The sequence below is a fragment of the Cupressus sempervirens genome, chromosome 9 (assembly GCF_028749045.1).
Source record: "Cupressus sempervirens isolate cs-2001-9-10 chromosome 9, ASM2874904v1, whole genome shotgun sequence".
NCBI lineage: Eukaryota > Viridiplantae > Streptophyta > Pinopsida > Cupressales > Cupressaceae > Cupressus > Cupressus sempervirens.
In genome coordinates this window covers 341,026,389-341,052,161 of record NC_143126.1, presented here as the reverse complement: position 1 = coordinate 341,052,161, position 25,773 = coordinate 341,026,389, and the positions used below count along the sequence as shown (strand labels likewise).

At 37.7% G+C, this 25,773-nt stretch overlaps 1 protein-coding gene across 2 annotated transcripts in view; it reads left to right on the top strand.

Moving 5' to 3' along the window:
• The first annotated feature begins 2,507 nt into the window (after nt 1–2,507).
• Nucleotides 2,508–25,773, top strand: part of PUX1 (plant UBX domain-containing protein 1) — a 114,639-nt gene continuing 91,373 nt past the window's right edge. For both annotated transcript variants that reach the window (XM_089800054.1, XM_089800052.1), the window contains exon 1: nt 2,508–2,779. In XM_089800054.1, coding sequence (XP_089656180.1) covers nt 2,768–2,779 — 12 coding nt within the window. In that variant the 5' untranslated portion in view covers nt 2,508–2,767. The remainder of the gene's footprint in view (nt 2,780–25,773) is intronic.

Sequence of the window (25,773 nt, the reverse complement as noted above, 5' to 3'; positions counted from 1 at the left end):
AAATATAAGGTCAAGTTGAGATTTAGAAAGTGTGAATGCATTGATGATAATTGAATATTTAATGATGCTAAGAGGAAGTGAATTAGAAGGATAAAGAAAAATATCCTTATGAAGCTAAAAAGATATATTCGATCAAGAAGGATCAAGAATACAAGCCATAATTGAGATATGTAATCAACAATTCAGTTGCATCATAAATCAGGTCATCTCATTGTTACTCTCTAACCATTATAGTAGTGATCAGAATCTCTTAATAGAGTTGGCTTAATAACTATTTGTAAATCCTCTAACAAGGTGCATTTCTATTGAATTTTTCGAAGACCTTTAACAAGGCCACTCCAAACAGGGTGATTAAATCCTCTAATAGGGTCACACCTAACAGTGTGCTTTGTAATCTTTAACAAGGTTGTCTCCTAACAGGGCTCACTTCAAAAGAGTGAAAATCAATAACTAGTTGTAATTGGTGGTTTTTCCCAAATTGGGTTTCAATGTTAAATCTTGGTGTCAAATGTGTTCATGCTATTTCTCTTATGTGTTTACAACTAAGTTAAAGTAATAAATAATCATAGATAACATCTTAAGATTTCCATGTCAAGTATTTGCCGAGTATTTTCAATGTTTACCAAGTTACAACATTTTCTGTGGGTGTACCGAGCTTCAACAAAGTCCAATTTTTAGAGTTTATTTTATATTGACATCTAAGGGATTTGGGATTTTCTTTTGTAGTAACTTATTCTCCCCTCCCCTCTCAGTTACTCCTCTTATATTTCCAACAATACTCTCAGCTTCCCATAAGAACACACTTTCCTGAGAGAAATGTTGGTATAGTCTTTTCAAGATGTCTAATCACATGTACTGAAAATGGGTTAAACTCTTTGATCTGATAAGTTCAACCATACAGTCAATTATATAAAACACTACACCAACGCCCCTTTTCATTCATAATCAATTAGAAACCTAATACCCAATCTAACATTAGCATCAAAAACTAACTCATATGTTAGATCATTACTTTAAAAAATGCTTGATCAAAGTATATGAACACATTTTCTAGTAAACCAACGATATAATAACACAAATATCTCAAAAAATGGATAAGTTTAATAGATAATAGAATACATTGGATTGAGGACTAACGTTTAACTATGAGAATGAAGTGTCTTTCAAGAATGCAGAAAGAATGAAGTGTCTTTCAAGAATGCAGAAAGAAGGATGAAACTTTTTAATAGAAAAGCTAAATTGAGAATCGATGGGGCAAGATAAGTTACATGTGTTTTCAATTCGAAAAATCAAAAGCATCTTCATATCTAACTATATCACCCAAGATGTAAAGGAAGGAATGCCTTCCTAAGACCTTAATTATTGAGGGCATACTTATATAAGGCCAGATGAGAAAGTGAGTATGCAACATGGAATGAAGAAAAAAGATATAAAGATATAATAAAGAAATAAATAAGGGTTGCCCTTTGCAAATCTAAAATTGGGGTACACCCCTTTTATTTATGTACATTATTATTTCTTTATATTATTAAATAATATAATAAAATGTATTTTTGCATTTTTTTGATATATTAATACATATTGTTATTATATTTTTATTAATAGATCAAATCTATAAATAACATATAAATATAGTTAGAATAGTTTATATTATCTTCATGATTTCTAATTTCCTTGAATTAGATTATAGTTTAATTAGATATAGTATTACATTAAACCTAATAATTGATAATTACAAGACAACCAATTTATTGGTTGTAATGATAATGTTTAATATAGTTTAATTAAAATTTTGAAATTTTTTAGATATCAAAATTTCTAATATTCATTCTATAATTTTAAAAATTAATCATTCTATCTATGAAAATTATTTTATATTTAAATATTTTAGAAATAAAATAGTTTTTAATATATAATATTTATTATTAAAATAATTTCTAATTTATTGTAATGTTAGCATTTAGAGTTTTTTATTGATTTTTATTTAAATTGAAAAAATATTAAAATATGTTTTATCTATTTCATATTTTCATATATCCTTACTAAAATATTACTTCATGGAAATCCATCCCTATAAGATCCCAAAGGTATGGCCAATCAAATTAAAAGGTAAAATAATTTTATAGATTTTAGAAAAAATCTCAATATATGTTTATATTAGAAAAATAAAAAATAGATCTTGAAAATAAAAATATTCAAATGTAATTGGTTCAAATAAATAATTAATCATAATTTAAGTAAAAGTGATTATAATAATACAATAGTATTATTAGTGTTCCTCAAATACAATAGCCTACTTCAAATACAAAATAATTTGGTAATACACACAGTTTGAATTTTCTTATACAGATTTACTTAAGATTAAGAAAATGATAAAACAAATAAGATTTTTTTTTTGAGAAATTACATATTTTTAACTTAAGTTTATAGATAATAAATACAATAAAATAGTTGTGAAGCAAAAACTGAAGTATGTATTTAAGCAATCTATACTTGCTTGCTTATTCAGACTGCATTATTCGTTACGGCCTTCTTTATGTAATTTCGAACTGCAAAAGCGCAGTATTTTGAAAAATTCGTTGGACAAGTTGAACTGCTTACTGTTATCCCTGTCGACTGTGAACCCTTCGGTCCTCTTCACTCCGGCTGTACAAACATCTGAATCATACTTGTAATAAAATTGCAGTTGAAGCAAACACAAACAAACTTTCTTCCTCAATTGCACCCGAATTGAATTGGAGTAGCAAGACGCACATAAGCTGCAAGCATGGATGCACAGGTACACAATTTCGGAACTTCTCCTTAATTATCATAGGCAGGAGACATGTAAAGCCCGATGATTGAAATTTTAATCAAGTGATTCCAGCATCACATTAATTTGTTTTTGCCTATATGAATTCAGGTATAACCCCCCAATGATTGGATTACATATTTTACTGGACTTGGTTTACGTACTTGGGGCTGTGTTAGTCCATCAAATTCATTCCCTCAAGCTAATGGTCCAAGTTTTAGTTTATCTAGAATGCTATTTGATTGCGTTGACAAGAGGGCGGGTTAATTACTTGTTTATAAAATTTTCTACAATTGGGTTTGATACAGTGTTCTCACGTATTTTTTCCTGTTTTCATTCTTTCTCGAAGTCTGATCAATCAACTCTTTCAAATGATCCCTAGGACCTTTATATTTTGATGTTTTTTAATCTCCTAACTTGGGGGATGATAAGCGATTGGTTGTTTTTTTTGTTCGATAGCCCCTTGCATTAAATGTGTGTAGATGCAGACCGTGATATGATTCGAGATTTGCATTTCTTGTGGGGTAAATTGGTCTAAATTATGCGGAGAAAGATGCCCTCCCATTGCGTTGATTTTGTGGAAGAAAGATGAGGTTATATTATACTTCAGAGTCTATTCCTGAATACGGTACAGTTCGTTTTAACTTTTTGTAGAAAGATTTTAAAGATGTTCTTCTTTTACATATGGAGCTGTAATAAAGTAATCCACCATGGCTTTCTGAACAAGCATTTGTCAGAAGCCGACTCTGCCTTGTGGTATTAACTTTGACATCATATGGTGCGAGGGTAATACCTGCTCAGTTTGGAACCTAGGCCGTCATTGTGATTAGTGTCTCATTTTACCTTCCCACTACAGCCTGACAGATATTTACGTATTCGTATTTTAAAAAATTGGATGAAGAGTTCAGTTTTCATGAGGATTGTCATCATCATCCTATTTTATCTCCATAGTTGAGTTTTTATAGGGTTCCACTCCTTTTCACTCTGCTATTCGAGTTTGTGCAAAGTCAGGTTTGTGCTTTTTCGGTCTCTTGCAAGCAATTCAGCTTACTTGGCATTTGGAACTTGAAGTTTTGAATGAGAGAGGAAGTGCCTGGGTTTACATGGGAGATCTGGCCATTTTCATAGTAGTTGATTGTGGTACAATATGATCACGTCATTGAATTTGGATGGAATTACAATTTATGAATTATAATAATTAAATTACTTCTTGTGACTTTCCAATGAAGTTCTTCTATTCAAATCCTACACAAACTGGCTTATAAATTTTTAATATAATTTTTGCTTCATGTTTGAATTCAAATCTGCAAAGAATATAAAGGTTCTATTTCATATGCTTTTCTTCAAAATCCCTGGCATTGCTTAGTGGTGCAAGGATTCTCGCATTTGTTAACAGGTGATTGTATTAAGTTATTAAAAACTTATGAAGTTGTATCAAATTCTTGAATATTTCTTTGCTGGTAACCTTTCAGTGTGTATGGTTCATAGTTTTTTCTTTTTGAAGAAATGTGTGTGTGGTATTACCCATATGGAATTTTCCAGTTTGGTCTCACTTGTCATTGAGGTTCCTGTTGTTTTGTTATTTCTTCTTTACGTCTTTGCAAATTTATTAAAAAGACTTTTGAATGCATCTGGAATAGAATATAACCAAGGCCAATTAATGCCAAAGCTCACTAAGAGCAGTGGTTGCCATTTGAAGGAGGTGATAATCTTTATTTTAAATGAAATTTTAGAGTTACAAGCTGAATGTGTGCTCAGCTATAATGGATAACAAACAAGATTTTTGAAGTCAATAATAAAATCTGCAACTGCAGAGGAATGGTGCGCCCTAGGGCCTGAGGCATTTGCCTAAAGCTAGCATTACAGGTTTAGAAAACAAACAAGATTTGTAATGCCCTGCATAGTAACCCTCAGAACTAAGGTGAAAACATGTATGAAAACATTTTTTTCTGAAACATTTGCATAAACATGGGCCTACGGTAACATTTCATACAATAATAAGATAAACATAACAATCGCTTCACGATTGTGCACAAGTGGAAGACTTAGCACACTTCCAAGTGTTTCGAGACATTCAACTACTCAACTAGAATGAAATCCCACATTCCTCTATTTGCTACAAGAGCTCGAACTAGATCCAATGAGTTACATGCATAACCAAGCCGGTTGAAGAGGCACAACTACAAGTAGAGGAGACGAGATCAATCCTTTGAATCCAAACTAACCAGTAAGCATGCCAATGTTAGAGCTGCCAAATATCTCAAATGGCGATCATGGGCGGTTTGTTTTCATGCCTTGATAGTTGGGTAAAAACTTCTCAAAAGGTTATGAACATTCGCTCAACATATTGGAGAAAATTGTTTGATGTTGTGTGTTATGGTTAGGTGAATTGTTCGACAAATGACATTGATGATGTGAGCACATGCTCTACTCTTAGTAAGTGCCAATATTAGAAGAACTCTAAAAGGGGAAGATAATGAAATGATTGAATAACAACATCATAATGAAGAACATTAGAGGCAGTTGAAAGAATTAAAAGCTTACTACTGGGCCTATCCATTTCCCTAACTCCTCCCCTAAAGTGAAATGTGCATTGTGTAGATGAAGGTTGCGACTCTTGGGAAAGCATTGATTCCATAGTTTGAATGTCATGTACTGATGAATGACGTGGTCTTATGATGTAGTGCCTATTTTTTAAGCTTGACAACAATGTATTAATACCCCTTATATAGCAATTGTAAGGAATGTTAAAAGCAACTTGATACTTGATTGCTATTGCAAATACCCAGGCTAATGTGAATGGCGATTTTGGTTTGATTGGAAGTGTTTTGTTGAATGGACGGTTCAAGCACATATGCAAGTTATAGGATCACTATCATACTCCCCTCTAGACGAACAACAACCATTGGCTACAGATGGCTATCTATTGCCTTTACCCGATTGAGTAGTGTCCCTTATTTTCTCCTAATGACTCATTCCTGGGAGTGTCCCTTATTTTCTCCCCTACCATCTTGGTGCCTACGAGCATAAAATCAAAATCTGAGAGGTTCTCACCTTCCATTTCCACTATCAATTTTTGTTGTTCATCTTCTAAGGTTTCAACCTGGATAAGCTCCCTAGTTATAGATGGAGGTGTTTGAGTTGATCTCCTTCTTCTCTCTTCTTTGGCCCAATAGCCAAGTGAATTCTTTTATTCAAAGGGATAAAGTTAATTTGTTCCCCTTCTTCCTCATTTTCCACCTTTGGGATAGTTTCTAGCACCTGTGGAGAGGGAGTGCTCTTCCTCTTTAGTCTCCTTCTCTTCACACGTACCACCATCGTCTATGTTTAGGCTCTTTTGGTCATCGACAGGGAGGCTTCTTCTTCTAAGGCTCGGGGTGGTGGAATTGATTCATGTTTTGGTGGTTCCTGTTGTTACTCTTGCTGAGATTACTGCAACATTTGTTGGGCTTCTACTTCTTGGGCAGTTGGTTGTGCTTGGGCCTCGGTCACTTTTTTTCTTGTCCTAGGGGCTACCTTTCTCTTCTTACCCTTGCCTTTCTCTATCTCAAAATACTTTTCCTCCCACTTGTGTTGGTGTATCGTTTCCAGCCTTACAGGTGATTTGACAGGGTAGGTCGATATAGTGACCTTTGTTCCTTTTCTTCTCTTCAATCAGGTTCTCGCCTAAAGAGGTATGGCCTAGGGAATTGGATCCATCCACAAAGGTTACCTGATCCATTCCCTTGTAAGTTTGATTGAAATTAGGAACCTATGGCTATCTATTGCCTTTACCTAATTGAGGAATCTACAAGCTACACCAAATGACAAATTGTTGGAAATGCTGCAAAACTCCATGATGAATGAAGGTGCATGAAGTCCAATGGTCTTGAGATTATCAGTATGAAGAGCTTTATTATCAAAGAAGATACAACTTTATTAGTACAAAATGCTCAAAGAAGATTTTTTGGATCTCACATGTTGTACTGACTGGAAATATGAACAAGACCCTTACTAACATCTACAAGGTATTTGGTGCTAGATTGCAAATGAATGAGTGTCAGCTTATGTTCTCTTAGAGATGCAGCGTACAAAACTATGATTCTCTCCTACAGATTGGAATGACGATCTACAAGATTTGGCAATTCATGTGTGAGCATATTCTCTCAAGGTTAATTTGTGCATTACATGCGTAGGCATGTCTTCCCTATTCGTCCTTAGCTTCATGATATTGCTCAAGGCATGATCAAGGCTCAATTATCACATTAAGCAATTAATCCTATGTTTATTGTCATGTTTTCACTTATTTAGGAAACTCCTCGAACATGATTTCTTGCGTGCCCTCTTATGGGTTGGGACACGTTTGGAGCCACTCCTCACACTCACCTTAAGACCTAGCACTAAGCTCATGTCAACAATGTTGGAATACCTCAATGCAGACAAGAGTTTTGACAACATTGGTTTACACTATAGCCATAATATCACATTCGAGCCATGATTGTGGCTCATTCACTTGGCATCATAGCCAAGAACACAAATCCCAAAGTGATCTCAAATAACTTTCTACAACATAATAGCAACATAATAACTCATATAAACATATTAGCACAAAAGAATCAACCTTAAAAAGACAAATGTTCAATCATGCACAAACACACTCAATCAATCTCTATACTAGAGTTTGGATCTCAATGAATGTCAATGAAAATTCCACAAATAAAAGTGATACTCCACATTGTACAAACTTACAACAATCATCAACTTTTTATTTTCACCAAGCATCATTCCTGGCTAAAAAGATAATTTTGGAGTCCATTGCCATTGATGGACCACCAAAAACACCAAAAATTCAATCATGGGATCTTGCTATTATGGGAAAACCCATTAGTTCCCATGTTAATGACATCACATAATTTCTAAGTTGCCAGATCAGATTTGGGTTTATCTATAGGTTTGACAAACCTATTCGTCAGTACACCATAATCTTGAAATGGGGTTTGAGTTTGCTTGGGTTCGTTAGAACAAAAACATGTATATATATAGAAATTTGTGCAACCTAGAAACATGAATGAAGATTAGGATGTCACATAGTATCATATAAAAACCAAAAATACTATAAACTTGTAATTATAGCATCATGATCATAGCATTGTATACTTTCAAGTTCAACAACAAAATATTAAAATGATAATATCAAGTTCAAGCACCATTGTTTCACCTTTCAACTATTAGAACTTTATACTTTCTAAGTTGCTGGTTCAGATATAGGTTTGAAGAACCAATTTGTTAGTACGACAAAATTTTGAAATTGGGTTTGGGTTGGTTTGGGTTTGTTATTACAAAAACATGTGTGTGTACACTGTATATATATGTCTAGCTGAGAAGCATGTGTTAAAATTAGAATGTCACATAATATACACAATTGAATCCAGAAACAAATCATGCTGTTAAAATGTATTGTGGAAACTTGATAAAATTCATGTCACATAATATCATATAAAAACCAAAAACACTATAAACATGTAATTGTAGCATGATGACATAGCATCATATACTTCAAGGTTAATGTAACAACTAGTTTTCCTGGGTCTTAATTAACAACTAACATACTTAAAGGAATACAATTATTACTTCATTTTCATAGGAAGACAGTTATATCAGTCATGTTCATTTGAATGAGATTTACCGTTAAAATCAGTTAGACAAAATTTCTTAATTAAGAACTTAAAATACCATTAATAAATTTACTGTAGAAATTAAAATCCATATACTGTGAAATTTGAACCGATTAATCATTGTAAGAAGGCTTTTACAATCACGCAGATTAGTTCACAAATACCACTATAACAAAATCATATAACAACTACCATTAAACACCACTATATAAAATTAGGGCATCACATACCACTGTATCAATTAGGGCATCGATTACCATTGGATCATTTAGGACTTCAGATACCACTATATCAATTAGGGCTTCAAATACTATTGAATCAATTAGGGCTCCTGATACCACTGAATCAATTAGGGCTTCAGATACCACTGTATCATTTAGGTTTTCAGATACTATTATATCATTTAGGGTTTCAGATACCACTGTATCATTCCTTTTCTTTCAATTGCTTATCTATGGCAATAACTCAAGATTATAAACCATGCTCATATTCGATATTCATATGAATGAAAAACAATCCATAAATCTATCTCTCGCATCTAGGTGTAAAATAACTGTAATGATGAAATAACTCAATTAATCTTACCTTCTTGCATATGCATCATAAAAATAACAATACCTGTTTCCGACAACAATTGAATGTATAGCTTATCTTTGTTTGTTGTACGTCCGACAACTTGGGGAGAGGTGAAACATTGTCAGGGGCTTTACCACCCAACTTCGGACCAAAACTTATTCCCCACACAATCTCCAACGAGAAAGGCCCTCCCTACTTGGGATTGGACTTGGATCATTTGTCATCTATTGAGCATCCTGGTATCTAACCACACCACTAGACTCGACAACAGGAGTTACATTAACAGGATCATGCATGAGCTATTAAATGATATTAATCTAGATTTAATGTATCATGTTTGACTTTTATTTTCTAAGTCATTGTAGACTCCATCTCACCTCTTCACCCTTTCCATGGCTATATAGCCGGTGAATCCTAGGTGTTTGGATCTCAGAGCAATCGGCTCTGTCTATTGATTTCCAACAATTCATAAATAACATAAATGTTCTAGCTTATCACAATTTATGATTTGAAAAGGATATTCTTAAGGATTGCAGAATTTATTGTTTAATTAATTAACTTAATCATATTTGATTTCTCTTCTATGTTCTTGCAAATTCATTCCACCTCTTCACCATTTCATGGCTTCTTTGTCGGTGAATTCCTTAGTGTTTGTAAGATTATGAGCATTCTGTTATCATTTACACCTCTTCACCATTTCATGGCATCTTTGTCGGTGAATCCTAGGTGTTAGAGATCTATAAGTATTCTAATCTTGTCGGAAAATTATGATAGCATGGCTATTGTTGTCAATTCATACAATCATTTAAGTATCAACAGTTATCATTTGAATTCATAAATGGTGTTTAATCATATAGATCTTCAAAGACCTCTATGTAAATGTAAGAGACCAGCAGCATGGTTGTGAATTAATCTCAGTCTATATGCATAGCTGACTACAGTCAGACATTCAATTAAGGAAAGGAAGAAGTTATGAATATGAAAACATATTTTGCATTATTCTTAGCTCTAACAATATGTAGCCGACAACAAACAAAGAAGGAAGAAACTAAGAAATACGAATGCATATATTATATTTCTTTCAGCCCTAACAGGTATTGCCGATTGCAATCGGATATATTCTTAAAGAATGAAGGAATTATGAAATGCGAAAGTATATATTATTGGTGACCTGCGATTGGGCTTAGATGTGGCTCCTCTCGTCCCTAGGCCGAAACTCCTGTTGGCTGATTGCTCACCCACTGGTTGAAACTTGATGCAGTTTTCAATCGTTGGCAGAGTAAGGAAGAACAAGGTAATTTGGAAGAACATTTTTGGCTGAGAAAGATTCAAACTCGGCTTGCAAATGGAGACGCAACAGATAATAAAAAGGAGAGATGCCGAATGGGTTGGTTTACAACTTCCTTTAAAAGCTAGCCATGACTCCTCAGCTACTATCAGTTTCAAAAAGATCATTTTTCCATTCGAATTCCAAGCATTAAATCAATTGGAAAAAGAGAAGGAAAGAAAATACAAAGGTTGGAAGAGAAGTTGGAAAGATTAAAGTTTGATTATTGCCAATTTATCATGCCGAGTGTTTTGATCAGTTAAAAGCAAATAATATTAAAAAGAAAAGAATAAAGTTGGAAGATTATAATTTGAATGTTATTATTATAATCTTATATTTATATATGTACATATAAATATTAATGGGGTGACATAACTTTATTAAATTATTGTAATATAATTGTGCCATCTCATTTCTATATGTACATATATAGATATATCTATTATAATAATAAGGTGAAAGATCATATTAAATCCTTAGAGGTACGTTTTATATTTTATCTCAATTATTTATTTTTCTCAATTTATTTATTTAAATAGCTCATGCGGGTCCCACAGATGTATCCTGTTTCAAGTCGCTAGGCCCTCAACCCATCTGCCCAGCGATGGTGATGCTCCTGTGCCTAATTCTTTTCTGACAATGCTTCCACCCCTTCGACATGTTTCTTGTAAGGAAATTCCCCATAGTTAAATTATATTATCATAATAAATTATTTAATCATAATTAATCATAACGGTTATATTAGAATATTTTTAATAATGCTCTATCTATTGTATGTAGATAGTTTCTATTTTCTGTATATCCGTTTTCTATATATGAGCTTGTGAGCTTGTTGTAATTCATTAATTTATTCAATAGACAAGATAATCTTTCGATTATTTTAATAAGATAATCTTTTAATTATTTTATGGTATCAGAGCTAATACTTCAAATTTTTTCGAAAAATTTGTAATTTCTATTGAAATTATTTGTTAAATTTTTTTCAAAATTATTTCTAATCTTTCATAAACAACCAAGCTAGGGTTTCTATTCGGACATAAAATCTCGTGTTTTACCTCGGCTCGTATTCTACAAATCGTGGTCAATTTGTCTAAGGTTCTTGGCAAAATCGTGGATTTTATTTGGGTGTTTTTCAAAATCGTGGATTTTATTTTTTTGGGCTTTTTAAAAAAAAAATTTGCGGATTCCTTGTGTGGCGTTTTCTTTCAGACTTGTGACCTACAAATCCTGTGATTGCTCCCCTCCATCTGCAGACAACCGCATCTTGGACTCGTCTCCTCTGCAAATCGCGGGCGAGTTGAAAATAAAAAAAAATACACCAAAACCAGAGCCGCACTTCGACGTTTTTTGCGTTCTGCAGAGGTCACAACCAGCGTTTTGAGGGAGCAAACAGAGTTCCAATAAGAAACGCTTCTATTCCGAACACCATCAGACAATTTTTTGCTGGCAACCTCCATTTTTTCTGCAAAATCGACCTTCCAAGCCACTGACTAGGGTATTGCTTGAAACCCTAATTTTTTGGTGTTGAAATATTTTTTATTGTAAATTCTTGGTGGGTTTTTTGAGAGCTCAACTGGGTTGTCGTCCATTTTTCTTGGTGCCTCGATTTTTGAGCCAGTGGATCCAAAAATCGACAACATATTCCTTTTGGGTTTTCCGATCTCTCTTTTGGGTCACTCTTTGATTCTTCTAGGTACTTGTCATTTTTTTGGGTTAGCCTAAACATTGCCTCGAACTTTGTGCAAATGGCATCCTTGACCAACCTGATGCTGGAAAATAGTCAACAGTTTAATGGCAACAATTATCATCACTGGAAGTTCATCACATTTGATTGCGGAAATCAAATAGGATTTGTGCAACACTTTTGATATGACAGATTTGGGACTCTTGCACTATTGTCTCAAAGTTGAGGTTTGGCAGACTGAACACAATATCTCTCTTTCTCAGTCCAAGTATGTTAGAAGTATTCTGAAGATTTGTGCAACACTTTTGATATGACAGATTTGGGACTCTTGCACTATTGTCTCGGAATTGAGGTTTGGTAGATTGAACACAATATTTTTCTTCCTCAGTCCAAGTATGCTAGAAGTCTTCTGGATAGGTTCAGAATGCAGGATTGCATACATGCTCTCACTCCTATGGAACCTGGGCCCAAATTATCCGCTGTTGTAGATGAATCCTTGTTTAGACAACTAGTGGGTAGTCTCATTTTTCTTAGTGCCACTAGACCTGACATCAGTTTTGCTGTAAGCTATGTCTCTCGCTTTATGATAGCACCCAAGACTAATCATTGGACAGCTGCAAAGCATGTCCTGCACTATGTGAGTGGTGTACACTCGAAAGTGTCCCACTCTAAACCCTTCTATCCAAACGATTCCATGAGTTCGGAATGTTCGAATGCCGGCTTAGAGCTCCCTATCCACGGAATGCAAGAAGGTATATTTCAAGTTTGAAGGCGCTCAGCCGAGCCTTAGAGATACACTTCTTGCTAGTAAACCATGCAATGGGAGGTTCCAAAGACAAGATGCAAGAATGCAAATGTCTCAAGGAGTTCCTCAAGAATGCAATGCAAGTATGGAAACTAAGCTAAGATGAGAATGCAAAATGCAGCTACGCTAAAACATGTATGAGAGTGTCACAATCCAAATATTAAGTTATGTGAGATAGATTATTGCAAAATAGAAGCTAAACTAACATGCAACATGAATCTAAGTTAAAATGCTATGGTATGGGAGAATGTAGACAAAAAATAGAAGTTCTCCACAAAGCTCCAAAGAAACCTGTTAGAAAACCTGCAGCATAACAATACTCAAAAGATGGATCCTTTGAGGGGGAAAGCTCTCTCTCTTTTAAAGTCGTACAGACGGTAGAGATCAAGATGAAGATGGTGGATGATCAACGGTGGAATTTGAAAAGAGGAGTGATCCATGTGCATGCACAAGTCAACCAATAGAATATAAGTTGACTTGTCATATAAGACAAAAGTCACAAAGCCTTTTCTTTTAATTGCAAAATAGAAAAAGGACTTTATGTGTGCACTTTAAGTGGGTTAGAAGAATGGGGTCTTTTATTTAATTAAAAGGGGACATGTTCTTTTAATCAAATAATGAACTTAGGATAGCATAGTCAAACTATAGGTTATAATCAAATAAATTGATTATTAGCAATTTGGTCTAGGTAAATGATTAAATTAATTTAGCCAAAATGTTGAGAAGGGGGCTAATAGTCTAGATGACAATTTTTAGGTGATTACATTTGCCCTTCTTTGACTAATGTGTGATTGATATGGGAACACATTACGTCAAAGAAAACAGAAGCCAAGTAGGCAACAATAGAAATAGATATCTGATTCCGAAAAACCAAATGCAGAAAGAGATAGCAAATCCTGAATGTATAGTCTGATAGCGGTAGTACTAAACACTAGGATAGAGATGATGTCAAAATTCAAGAAGAATACTAACACCTAGCAAAGCAGATAGATCAAGAGCAAGTGAAAAGATCAAACAAATGCTCCTAAGAAGTAGATAGCTGTAGCAAGTATTGATAGACTATTTCTGCCCCCTCGGGATCGAAATCGAAATGAGTAACGGGAATGCAGAAATGAGCTAGATATGAATAAATCAAGATATAGCAATGTCCGGGATGATAGATGAATGATTAGAACCAAAGAGTGACTATAAGAAACTGATAGAATGCCCCAGTTTGACCAAAGTTGACCGCGAAAGATAAATTATAAAAATTAGGTCAAATCGAGTAGAAAGAGGATTTAGACGTGAAAAGGTGAATAGAAGTAGATATGAAGCATAGAAATGATGAAGACATGAAGAAATGAAGATGCCCCAGCGATGATTCGAAGATTAGACCTCAAAGGGTTAGCTAATTGCTTAGAAGGTGGAATTTTAAAATGCAATTTTGACCATCAAGATGAACTCGGATTTCGATTTCAATCCCAAAAATGGATCCCGGACGTCGAAATTAGCCAGGGGTGCAATTTTTGTGCAATTCCGAGATGTTTGAAAATTAGGTCAAAATGAGGTCGGAAGCTATAAAAGGGGCCCAATTGTCATTTTCAAAAATCATTTGTCTTTTGTGCCTTGTGGAGAGCTTTTGAGTGGTTGAGAGGCGACGATGGCTTTGGCGAAAATTCCGCTTCACCGACACCGTTTCGAGCGCAGCCAGTTGCACAACCGGCTAGAGCAGTATGGGGCGTTGGTAAGTAACCACTTTTTTGTCATGTTTTTGAGCTTTTTTGGTGTTTTTTCACACGAACGAAGGGTTTTTCGCAAAATATCGTGCGATACTTAAAAAGTATCGCACGACTGCTTTGTAAAATGTTGCATGATCGAATTTTTCAAATAAAGTGTTGCACGACTGTTTTAGGTTCTATCGTATGGGACGCACGAGCCAGTGCGAAATGTCGCACGATAGAATTGTGTCGCATAACTTTAATAGAAGTATTGTACGATACTGTTTCAGCAAATTGTATCACCCTCAATGGAAAAAATGATCGCACAGATGCATTTTGGCATGTTTTTATGAGTTTTGTGCATTAGGATCATGTTTTCGATATGTTATTGATGTTTGCATTTTTTTGTGTTGACAGGAGGTATTCCCGGCATTACATATCAGAGCCCCCAAGGTGGTGGGGCTGCGTGTGGTAGACCTTTTGAGTGATGCTGAGCAGGTCGCCATATCTGCTATGGGTTTGCGATGGGTCATACGGATGCCCCATATACGGGCAAACCATGGATTGTTGACTGTGCTGGCCGAGCGGTAGCACAGTGAGCATAACACCTTTCATTTACTGACTGGAGAGGCGTCTATTACACTGGAGGACGTGTATCGCATCTTGCGAGTGCCATGCCATGGCGAGCTGGTAAGTTTGTCTGATTGATTGATCATGTTTTTAGCAAGTTGATGTTGATGCCAACGATACTAATGTCAAGTTTGGTGATATGTCACAGGTGTACTATGATTAGACCACGACAGAGGGGCGAGCATCTATGCAGTAGATGTTCCAGGACGTGACCATCCTAGACCGTCATCTGAGCTGGGAGCGACTGATTGATGATTATGGTGCTGGCTACCCTCTACCGAGTTTGCTATGTTCATTGATTGCTCAGGCCTTGGTGACCGACAGGAGCTAGAAGGGCTTCCCACTGGGATGGGGCAGACTGGTGGCGGATTTGATTGCTCGACCGCGCAGGATGGCATGGGGGCCGGCGATCCTAGCTGATATGTATCATGAGCTCCATGAGATAGTATACCATTATGGTGGTCCTTGGGCCTGTGGAATAGTGCTGGCACAGATTTGGGCTTGGGAGCATATTGCGGTGATTCGACCATGGGTGCAGCCATGAGAGTGGAGCCAGCCTTACATTTTTTGTTATAGAGGTTTTATCCCATAGAGACATAGTGGGGATGTGACCTATTATCGACGGGTATTTGATGAGTTGACGACGTTCACGTGGCGGCCGTACCAACAGTGTCAGCGGTGGTTAGATTCATGGGAGCTAGACTATATGCGATATAGCAGGCCATTGATGGGTTGGAGCACATATATAGTAGAGTGGTTCGTGATTAGTCGAGTATGGTAGCAGTTTGTGAAGCAACAAGGGATATTGGTGGAGACGACCACCTACGCTCAAATGCGCGTTGATGAGGCCCTAGGATGGTTACCGATGCTGGACTATCAGACGGCGGTACGAGATACATCAACTCTAGTGGCGACTCCCTGGGATTACCACCCAGATGTGGCAGATGCGGGGGCAGATCCGGTATACCTTTATGAGAGGCAGAGGCACCCATTCCCACGATTTACAGAGCTTGATGCACTACCTGTGGGAGGTGGACACGGAGGGGGCGGAGGCGGGAGATGGATGGAGGTGGGAGAGGGATCCCGAGTAGGGATGAGGAGGATGCGGGCACAGGCCGCGAGGGAGATGGAGGAGGAGGAGGAGGAGGAGGTGTAGGCAGAGCAGCCAGCGGGGGCGGAGCAGGTGTGGGCAGAGCAGCCAGCGGGGGCGGAGCGGGTGCGGGTAGAGCAGCCAGCACGGGGAGGTGATGACCAGGATGCGAGGATCCGTGCTCTGGAGGCAGAGTTGCAAACAGCTTGGGTAGCCATCGTAGTGCGAGACCAGCAGTTGATAGATGAGCGAGCACGGGTGGATGAGCTCCAGAGGGAGTGAGACCCTGCCAGGCGAGAGGCAACACATCATGGTACACACGCTGCTTATTATTATGCCGCCTATAAGAGTGTGGTGCCACCAGAGCAAGGACTTCTCGATTACTCAAAGCGAGCAGGCAGATCAGAGGGTACGATATAGCCGCCAGATAGGAGACAGGCTCCACCACCAGGGCCACCACCTCCTCCTACTGCAGATGGTGCCAGTCAGTCATAGACTGATAGTTTTGACATTTTGAGTGTATAGCGTGTATTTTTGGAGACGGATATCTAGATTTTGGATCTCATTTTGTATATGTACTGTGACACATTGATATATATATATATATATATATATATATATATATATATATATATATATATATATATATATATATATATATATATATATATATATATATATATGAGATGCTGGATTTTGATTTGGCATTTTTGTTGTACTTATCTCAAATGGATGTTTTAGCATTTTGGTTTTCATGTGATGTTTCACTTTCAGTTTCTTGCCCATGTATGCGTTTGCTTGGATAGTTATGCTCATGTATCTCTCTTATGTGCGATGTTTTTAGCTCTTATGTGTATGATGTAGACTTTATGTTTCTGAAAACATGTGACACTTGGATAAATTGAATGTGATGTTTAGATTAACCCCTTATGATGATAGGATAGCAAGATAGAGATGAAATGAAAGCTCAAGAAGATGAAAGATAAAGAAAGCAAACAAGAAAGTGAAAACAGTTAGCCGAAATGTTTGCAAAAGGATGAAGAGAGAGCTCTCTCCACACGCAGGAATGCAAGACTAGACAAAAAAAATGGACCTAAAATGCAAGTTAATATGCAAAGTGTTTTACCAGCAAGAAGCACATAACATTTAGACTCTTAATTTCATCATTGAGCGTTTGTTAGGGACATCATGAGATCATACAACCATCACTAGTATAACTATGAGGATACAAATATGATCGATATCAGATAGGTATGTGGAAATCCAATCTAAGCATCAGAGACATGTAAGTCAAGATAACTATGCGATTAGATTCCCTAAGTTTAATTTAGCAAGATTACACTTGTATCAAGGCATAAGTGCCAGGATAGCCCCCGAGTGCGGTCTTGCAAAGACAGTCAAGGATGATACGTTTATAAGTCAAAGTGTCAAATAGGACAAGCATGAATGCTTAAAACACTATGGACAAATAAAGTATACCCACAAGCAGAAATCAAGAAAACGTGCCCCATGCCCCCAGTCTTTTAGTCAATGACATCCTTGAAAGATAATTAGGGATGGAACATAAAGAAATCGTCATAGACAGCACACAAAGTAGATAAAGATCAGCATAGCTCAGTCGTTTAAGTGTTAAAGTGCGTGTGTGTAAGTCACTTGGCCATTTCTTCAAGACTTGATTCTGATAGTGAGAAATATCGCGACATTGGAGACCGTAGGTAAACTATCTGAAAAGTGTTGAAAAACACTTGATGTCAAGGTGGGGGAAGTGTTGAGAAACACTGTTTTGTGAGTTGTTAAAGAAACCCTAATGCACAAGAATACCTCAATAGGCTAAGTAGCTATGCCCTTGAGACGAGGACAAGAAACAATTCCAAGCCAGGAAATGTGTAGTGAAATGGATGATTGAGACTGATAGACATAGCTGCAAGGGTTTCGAGTAGCGCCTGTTTCAAGGTTTTCACCACTTGACAGATTTTTTCAGGACTAGTTTTCAATTTTTTTTGTATTTTTTATTTTTTATTTTTTTTTGGTGATACATCAAAGTGCCTATTGCTAAGTTTTCACTAAGATGATCATTTTTTTAGGAGATTTTCTAATTTTTAGGATTTTTTCAGGATCATAGATATATTCAAGATAATTGAGCAGCAAGCCTCTAAGCATAGAACTTCTTCAGATGTAGGATGTTGATAGGCTCTGCAAGCTCTTCCCCTTTAGGAGTAGACAATTGATAAGCACCAAACCCGAATGCTGCTGTGATAATGTAAGGACCCAACTATTCAGGTTCAAATTTCCCTTTTTGCTCTCGATGTTGCTGATTTTTTGGATTCTCTCTAAGCACGAGTTCACCTACTTGAAACTCACAAGGGTGAACTTTCTTGTTATACTGAGTAGACATGCGCTTCTGATAAGCTCTCATGTGATCAAAAGCAGCCTTACGACGTTCATCAAGAGTCTCTAATTCCTGTACTAGCATAGCTCTATGGTCCTCATCAGTTATCAACCCATGTAAGGAGACTCGCAAGGAGGGGATCTCGACTTCTAATGGGAGGACAGCCTCAGAGCCATAGACTAGAGAAAAGGGCGTGGCCCCTGTAGGAGTACGAATGGTAGTTCTGTAGGCCCAAAGTGCTGGATTTATTTGTAGGTGCCAATCTCTCCCAGACTTATGAACTATGCGATGTAAGATTGTCAGCAATGTTTTATTGGAAGCCTTTGCTTGACCATTCCCTTGAGGATAGTAAATAGAGGACTAGTGTTGCTTAATTCAAAACTTTTTGCACAGCTGCTTTAATTCCTTATTCTTGAACTGCCCTCCATTATCCGTAACAATAGAGGATGGGATACCATATTGGCAAATGATGTGATTCAGTATAAATAGGGCAACATGTTTGCCTGTATCAGCAGATAATGGTACGACTTCAACCCATTTAGTGAAATTTTGCGTTGTTGTGATGATGAATTTATGACCGCTGGATGAGCTTGGATGAATCTTTCCTACCAAGTCAAAGGCCCATTGCTGAAATGGCCAATATGTCACAGAAGGGATTAACTCTCGCCCGAGAGCATGTATCGAGTTGCCATGGAGTTGACATTTCCGACAGGACTTCGCATAGCGCACAGCATCAACTTGCATGGTGGGCCAGTAATAACCTGTCCTAAGTAGTTTTCGGGCAAGTGCAAGGCCATTAGAATGTGCCCCGCAAATGCCATCGTGGACTTTGGCAAGTGCCTTCTCAGACTCTTCTAGCTCTAAACACCTAAGCAATGTTCCGTCTAGACCCCTCCTATACAAGTCACTAGAGACCAAGGTGTAATGTGAAGCATTGTGGAGGAGTTGGCGTTTTTCGTTGCGCGTGAGGGTTTCGGGAATAACCTGATCACGCAGGTAGGAGAAGATAGTCGCGTAGCGGGAGGAATCGTGACCTACAACAGTGTAGATCACTTGGTTGTCTGAAGAAATCATAGGCTGGATGACGTAGTTCCTCCACCAGGAACTCAAATCGCGATTCATCTTCTTGTAGTTGAAGGATAGATGCTAGAGTAGCCATAGCATCGATAGCCTTGTTTTTTGCTCTAGGAATTTGCTGGAATGTCACAAAAGTGAAATAGTTCCTTAGAGCATCTATCAACTTCTTATAAGGGATCAACTTGTCATCTTTTGTTTGATAGTTATTGTTCACTTGGTTTATAACAAGTTGAGAGTCCCCATAGATATGCAATTCAGTTATTCTCCATTCAAGAGCCATTTTGATCCCATTTGTTAATGCTTCATATTCTGCAATGTTGTTTGTACATGGGAATAGGAGTTTGTAGGACTTTGGGATCGTATAACCGTGAGGGGAAACAAACAAAACACCCGCTCCAGCTCCATTCTGAGTATGAGACCCATCAAAAAACATCTTCCATGTCCTCTCAGTAATATACATGATTGAGGCATCTGGAAACTCAATTTGCATAGGTGTTGTATCTTCAAGTGGAAAGTCAGCCAACTGGTCAGCTATGGCCTGTCCTTTGATTGCCTTACGTTTGACATACTGAATGTCAAATTCAGAAAGAATCATCATCCATTTAGCAAGACGACCAGTAAGTGCGGCTTTACTTAACAAATATTTCAAAGGATCTATCTTAGCAATCAAGTGAACTGTATGCGCCAACATATAATGTCGGAGCTTTTGAGAGGCAAATACTACAGCAAGGCATGCCTTCTCTATACTTGTATAGTTTATTTCATAAGCTATCAAAGTTCGACTGATATAGTATATGGCTCTTTCTTTACCCGTCTCATCACTTTGGGCTAAGAGTGCTCCTAGAGAAGAATTCGTAGCTGAAATATACAGAATCAAAGGTTTTCCCAAAATGGGTGGCATCAAAACTAGAGGTTTTGCCAAGTAGCCTTTGATTTGATCTAAACTCTGTTGACAGTCACTGTTCCAAATATGGGTAGATCCTTTATGCAGATTTTTATTGAAAGCTTGAGCCTTATCAGCCAATTGAGAGATAAATCTTCTTATGGATTGTAGACGTCCTTGCAGACTTCTAAGTTGACTGATATTCTTTGGTGGAGGCATATCCATAATAGCTTGGACTTTTTCATGATCAACCTCAATGCCTTTTGTTGAAATGATATACCCTAGCAATTTCCCAGAAGTGACACCAAAGGCACATTTTTTTGGATTTAGCCTAAGTTGAAATTGTTCCATATGGTCCAATATCAGACTAAGGTCTTCGAGATGTGTGTCTCATTTTTTAGATTTAGCCAGTGTGTCATCAACATAGTCTTCCATGTTTTTATGCATCATATCGTGAAAGATGGTTGTCATTGCTCTTTGATATGTAGTGCCAACATTTTTAAGTCCAAAAGGCATGACATTCCAGCAAAAGGTACCCCATGCACATGTAAAAGCTGTCTTTTCTTGGTCTGCTAGAGCTATCTTGATTTGGTTATACCCAGAAAATCCATCCATGAGCGAGTACATCTCATAACCCGCAGTCATGTCCACTATCATATCGATGTTTGGTAGTGGAAAGTCATCCTTGGGGCATGCTTTGTTGAGATCTCTGAAATCAGTACAAACTCGTATGGATTTGTCATGCTTAGAGATAGGTACAATGTTGGAAATCCACTCCGCATAATCAATGGCCCTAATGAAGTTTGCACTTAAGAGTTTTTCCAACTTTGTCTTGACCAGAAGGGCCACATGTGGATGCATTTTTCTCAACTTCTGTTTGATAGGCTTGACATCTGGTGAGATTGATAAGTGATGCATGATGAGATCTGTATCAAGCCCTGGCATATCAGAGTATGTCCATGTGAAGTTGACCTTCTTGTCTTGAAAGAATTGAGCAAACTGTGTCTTTTCTTCGTTTCACAAGGACTGAGCTACATGAATAATCTTAGGACATTCTTCTGTACCCAAGTTGATAGGCTGCGTAGGTTCAATGAGAACTGAAGATCTATCCTGGAAATAGCTTGGCAGACTACCAAGTACCTCATCCGCAAGTGCCTCAGGGAGGTTTTCACCATTAGATACACCTTTATTTTTACTTTTTTAAGGATCAGACACTGCCACTATGGTTTTCGCCATCTGACTGCTTATTTTTTCTTTTAATTTTTTGACTGAGGTACTTGATATCTGATTCCGTCATGTTAACTACGGGTTCGCTGGTGGAAGAAGTGATGGGTTCAATGGCATTTAGGTAACAAGCGATCTCATAGTCATTTTGGAAAGATTGTATTTCAGGTCTTTGATTTTGGAGAGACCAATCTATGAGATCCGGGTGAATTAGCAAGAGTGAGGCGGAAGTTTCAATGTGATTGATATGGAAGGAGTTATCTTTGGTGACTTGTGAAGTCGAGCCTATAGAGAATGTCGTAAAGGAGTCCAGCTCAGGAATAGACCTAGAGGAACTAGCGTGATCCATTGAGACATGTTGTGAGTCAAACTCATCCGACCCTATACTAGACCATTCGACCACATTTGGTTGGGTTGTATAGGCATGAATTACATCCACCCCTAGCTCGCAAGATGCATCCGAGAGACTTTCCCACTCATACTCATGAGAATCTGTACTCTGATCTCTAGCTTTGAGACGAGCAATATTCTGTCTAATTCGTCCTCTATTCGTGTCCTTAGGAGTAGATTCTTCTTGTTCTTGTTGTTGGGAGGTAGAAGCTTCCTCATTATTATTAGTAGTCAATATTTCTTCTCCCCAAAGGAGGGAAGTGAGAGTGACAAAGTCTTCGTCTTGTGAAGTGGTCGCAATTATGGGAGCGTCATCACTCTTTGATTCGCTAGACGTGAGCAATCTTCGATCACATGTTGGTATATCATTGTCTAGCCCAAAGCCTAGACCAGTAGTGTCTCGAGTATCACGACCTTGAGTGTGACTTAAAGGTTCAACTAGAGCATTTTTATGACCAGTTAAGAACCCATGGCCTTGATAGCCCATTTTTGTTAGAAATTTATAGCCTTTTCCATATCTTTTAGGAGAAATAGGAGTAGTCACTGTAACTTCCTCGTCTTCCTCTTCTCTGTAGATCCAGTCCTTAATGGCCTGTTCTTCCTTTTCTGCTTCTAGAGGTATTGATGATTGCACAAAAGTGCCAAAAAGTGTCATAGTGGAAGCGGAAGGCTTCTTTGCAGTAGTTGGTTTTCCATAGGACCGAGAGGAAACTGGTAAGGCAGCAATATAGTCCAAAGTGTACTCGCCCATACCAAGGCTCATCATTTTTAGTTTTTGTTCACACTCTGTGAAAGATGGTGCTAGCTCATGAGAAGAGCGGTTGTGTGGGACCAGCATTTCAGCAGCGGACAATGTGTTAATGGACATCGAGTTGTCACCGGGGACAACTATCTCAGTACCATTGAATGGGAACTTGATGTATTGATGGTACGTAGAGGGCACCGCTTGCATGTCGTGAATCCACGGTCGTGCCAACAACAAGTTATATGCGAGAGGTATATCTAGGACCTGGAAGACAACATCTTTTTCCATTGGACCAACTCGAATTGGTAGCACAATTAAACCCTTAGAAGGGCGTTCAACCTCATCATAGGCTTTTATGGTGATCTTTCGCCTAGGGTCAATGGCAAATTCTGACATGCCCAACTGTTGTATCACATTGAATGAGATAATATTTAACCCTGCACCATTGTCTATCAGGACTCGGCGGATGTGAGTACGGAAGATTTGAACTTAGACGTGGAGAGCAAGGTTATGGGGATGACTGAGAGCTCGGTCATCTTCTTCAGAAAAAGGTGAGATAGTGAGGCGAGGAGATGTGGTTCACCATAGCTTGGAATTGTTCCACATCAATATCTGTGGGAACGTTGGCAGAACGTAAAGCTTTCTCAAGGATATCCTTGTGCAAAGGAGATAACTCTAGCAATTCGAAAATGGAGATTTGTGCTTGTGTGCGTTGTAGTTGGCTAACAAGATCATAGTTGGAGATCTTGGAAGTAATTGGTTGCTTAGATGATGAAGCATTTTTAGGGTCATGAGCAACTTTTAGGACAACCTTAAATTGCCCCCTAGTAACAGCGTTAAGTGGTTCACTCTGAGAAGATGAAGATTCAGCCACTCGGAGTACCACCTTGGGTTTAGTATCAGTATGGTCTTAAGGAGTGGATCGTGTCCTTAAGACCACTTTTGGTCGTTCATCTTCAGCGTCATAATTTGGCCAATTGTCATTGTTGGAGCTTGCCATACATATGAATTCAATGGGCTCAAGCATGCCTATAACATTATCAATGTTAGCGTAAGCATAACTGATTTTGGCGTCATGATTCTTTTTGACAGCTTTTGAGGTTTCACCCTTCTCGTATTCTGGCAAGGGTTGTTTAAAAGCTTTGTGGTCAGCATTTTTAATGAGGCCATCTGTGACAACTTTTCCTTCCTCAATGAGATCTTGAATTACGTCTTTGAGCTTAAAACAATTTTCAGTGTTATGACCCTTGCTTCGATGATAACTGCAAGTGTGGTCTTCTCTCCACCATGGAGGTCTGACAGGTGGATCATAAGGACGAGAGTTGTCCGGTAAAGTAACGAGTTTGTTTGCAATCAAAGTTTTCAGAACCACCTCATAAGGCTCAACCATAGGCGTGTAAACACATCGTTTCTTGGTAAACTTAGAGCTCTTGTCAAATGTTTGTGGTTTCGAACTTTCTTGTTGTTTCGCAGCATAGATGGCGCTAGAAAGGTTAAACGCAGGTTCCTTGGTCTTAGGAGTGTCCACTACTCCATCGTTGACAACATACTTGTTCTTATTCCAAGGTTTTTGTTTGTCTTTACCATTCCCATTGTTACTTTTGTCTTTGTTTATAATAATGTCACCTCTTTTGATAGCAACATCCTCAATGCGATATGCACTCTCCACCATGGCGTTGAAGGATGTGAATAACTGTTTTCTTAGATCAAAGTATAACTCGGGTACAAGCGTATTGACAAAAATGTCAATTTTTTCAGCCTCAGGCACTTGCCGAGGATACCGAGAGTATAAAGATCTCCATCGTTGAAGGTACATTGCAAAAGGTTCTCCCGGTTTTTGTTTGATGTTGCATAAGTCTAGCACAGTCACAGGGTGTTGAATGTTGTATGAATATTGCTGGATAAAGCGTTGTGCAAGTTCGTCAAATGTTTTAAGAGGACTCAATTTTGTAAACCATTCCATAGCTTGTCCTCTTAGACTCCTAGGAAATAACCTCATAAGAAAGGTGTCTTCATGCATAAAATCCATGCTAAGAGCATAGAAATGTCTCACATGATCGTGAGGATCACCATTTCCATCGTATTTGTCATATTTAGGGACCTCTATATCTTTAGGAAATGGTAGCATGTAAAGACTCTTATCAAATGGAAGAGCGCAAATTGATTCAACACATGATGTCTTAGGTGGCTCTTTTGAAGTTTGCAGTTGTGCAAATTGTTTCCTTAGTTCATGTATTTCTTCCCTTAAGATTTCAGCCTCAGTGGGCTCTCGTTTTGGAATTATATGCTCAACATCAAAACCTTGAGGGAGTTTCCATCCCCTAGCTGCCATGTATCGGAAGTATTGGTCTCCATTTTCCTCTAAAGCTCTAAGCATTAGTTTTTGGGCGAAGCCATCTTGTTGAAATTTGATCACATCTTTGCTAGTTACTTCTTCATCACTATCATGATGGGATGGTTTAGGTGGTGAAGGACATGCGCCAGCGGCAACTCTAGGAGTCCTTGGTGGCGTGTGATTGCCATCATTGTTCTCAAAAGGATTTTGAGGACAAGTTCTTTTATGTCCTTCATAGTGTGCCTGATTGTCAGTGTCGACTTGTTGGTTTTCTCTTTCCATAGTGTATATAGCCTCCAATGTCTTTTGAGTTTCATGTGCTTGTTCTTCTAAGCGACATTTAATTTCATCAAGGTGCACCATAGTGACTATACCACTTGTATCCTTAGGTGTACCAAATGGATTTTCAAAACTATAAAGCGGATTATGCCTAACGTTAGCTGTTTGTGTTTGGGTAGACTCGGGATCTTCCACAA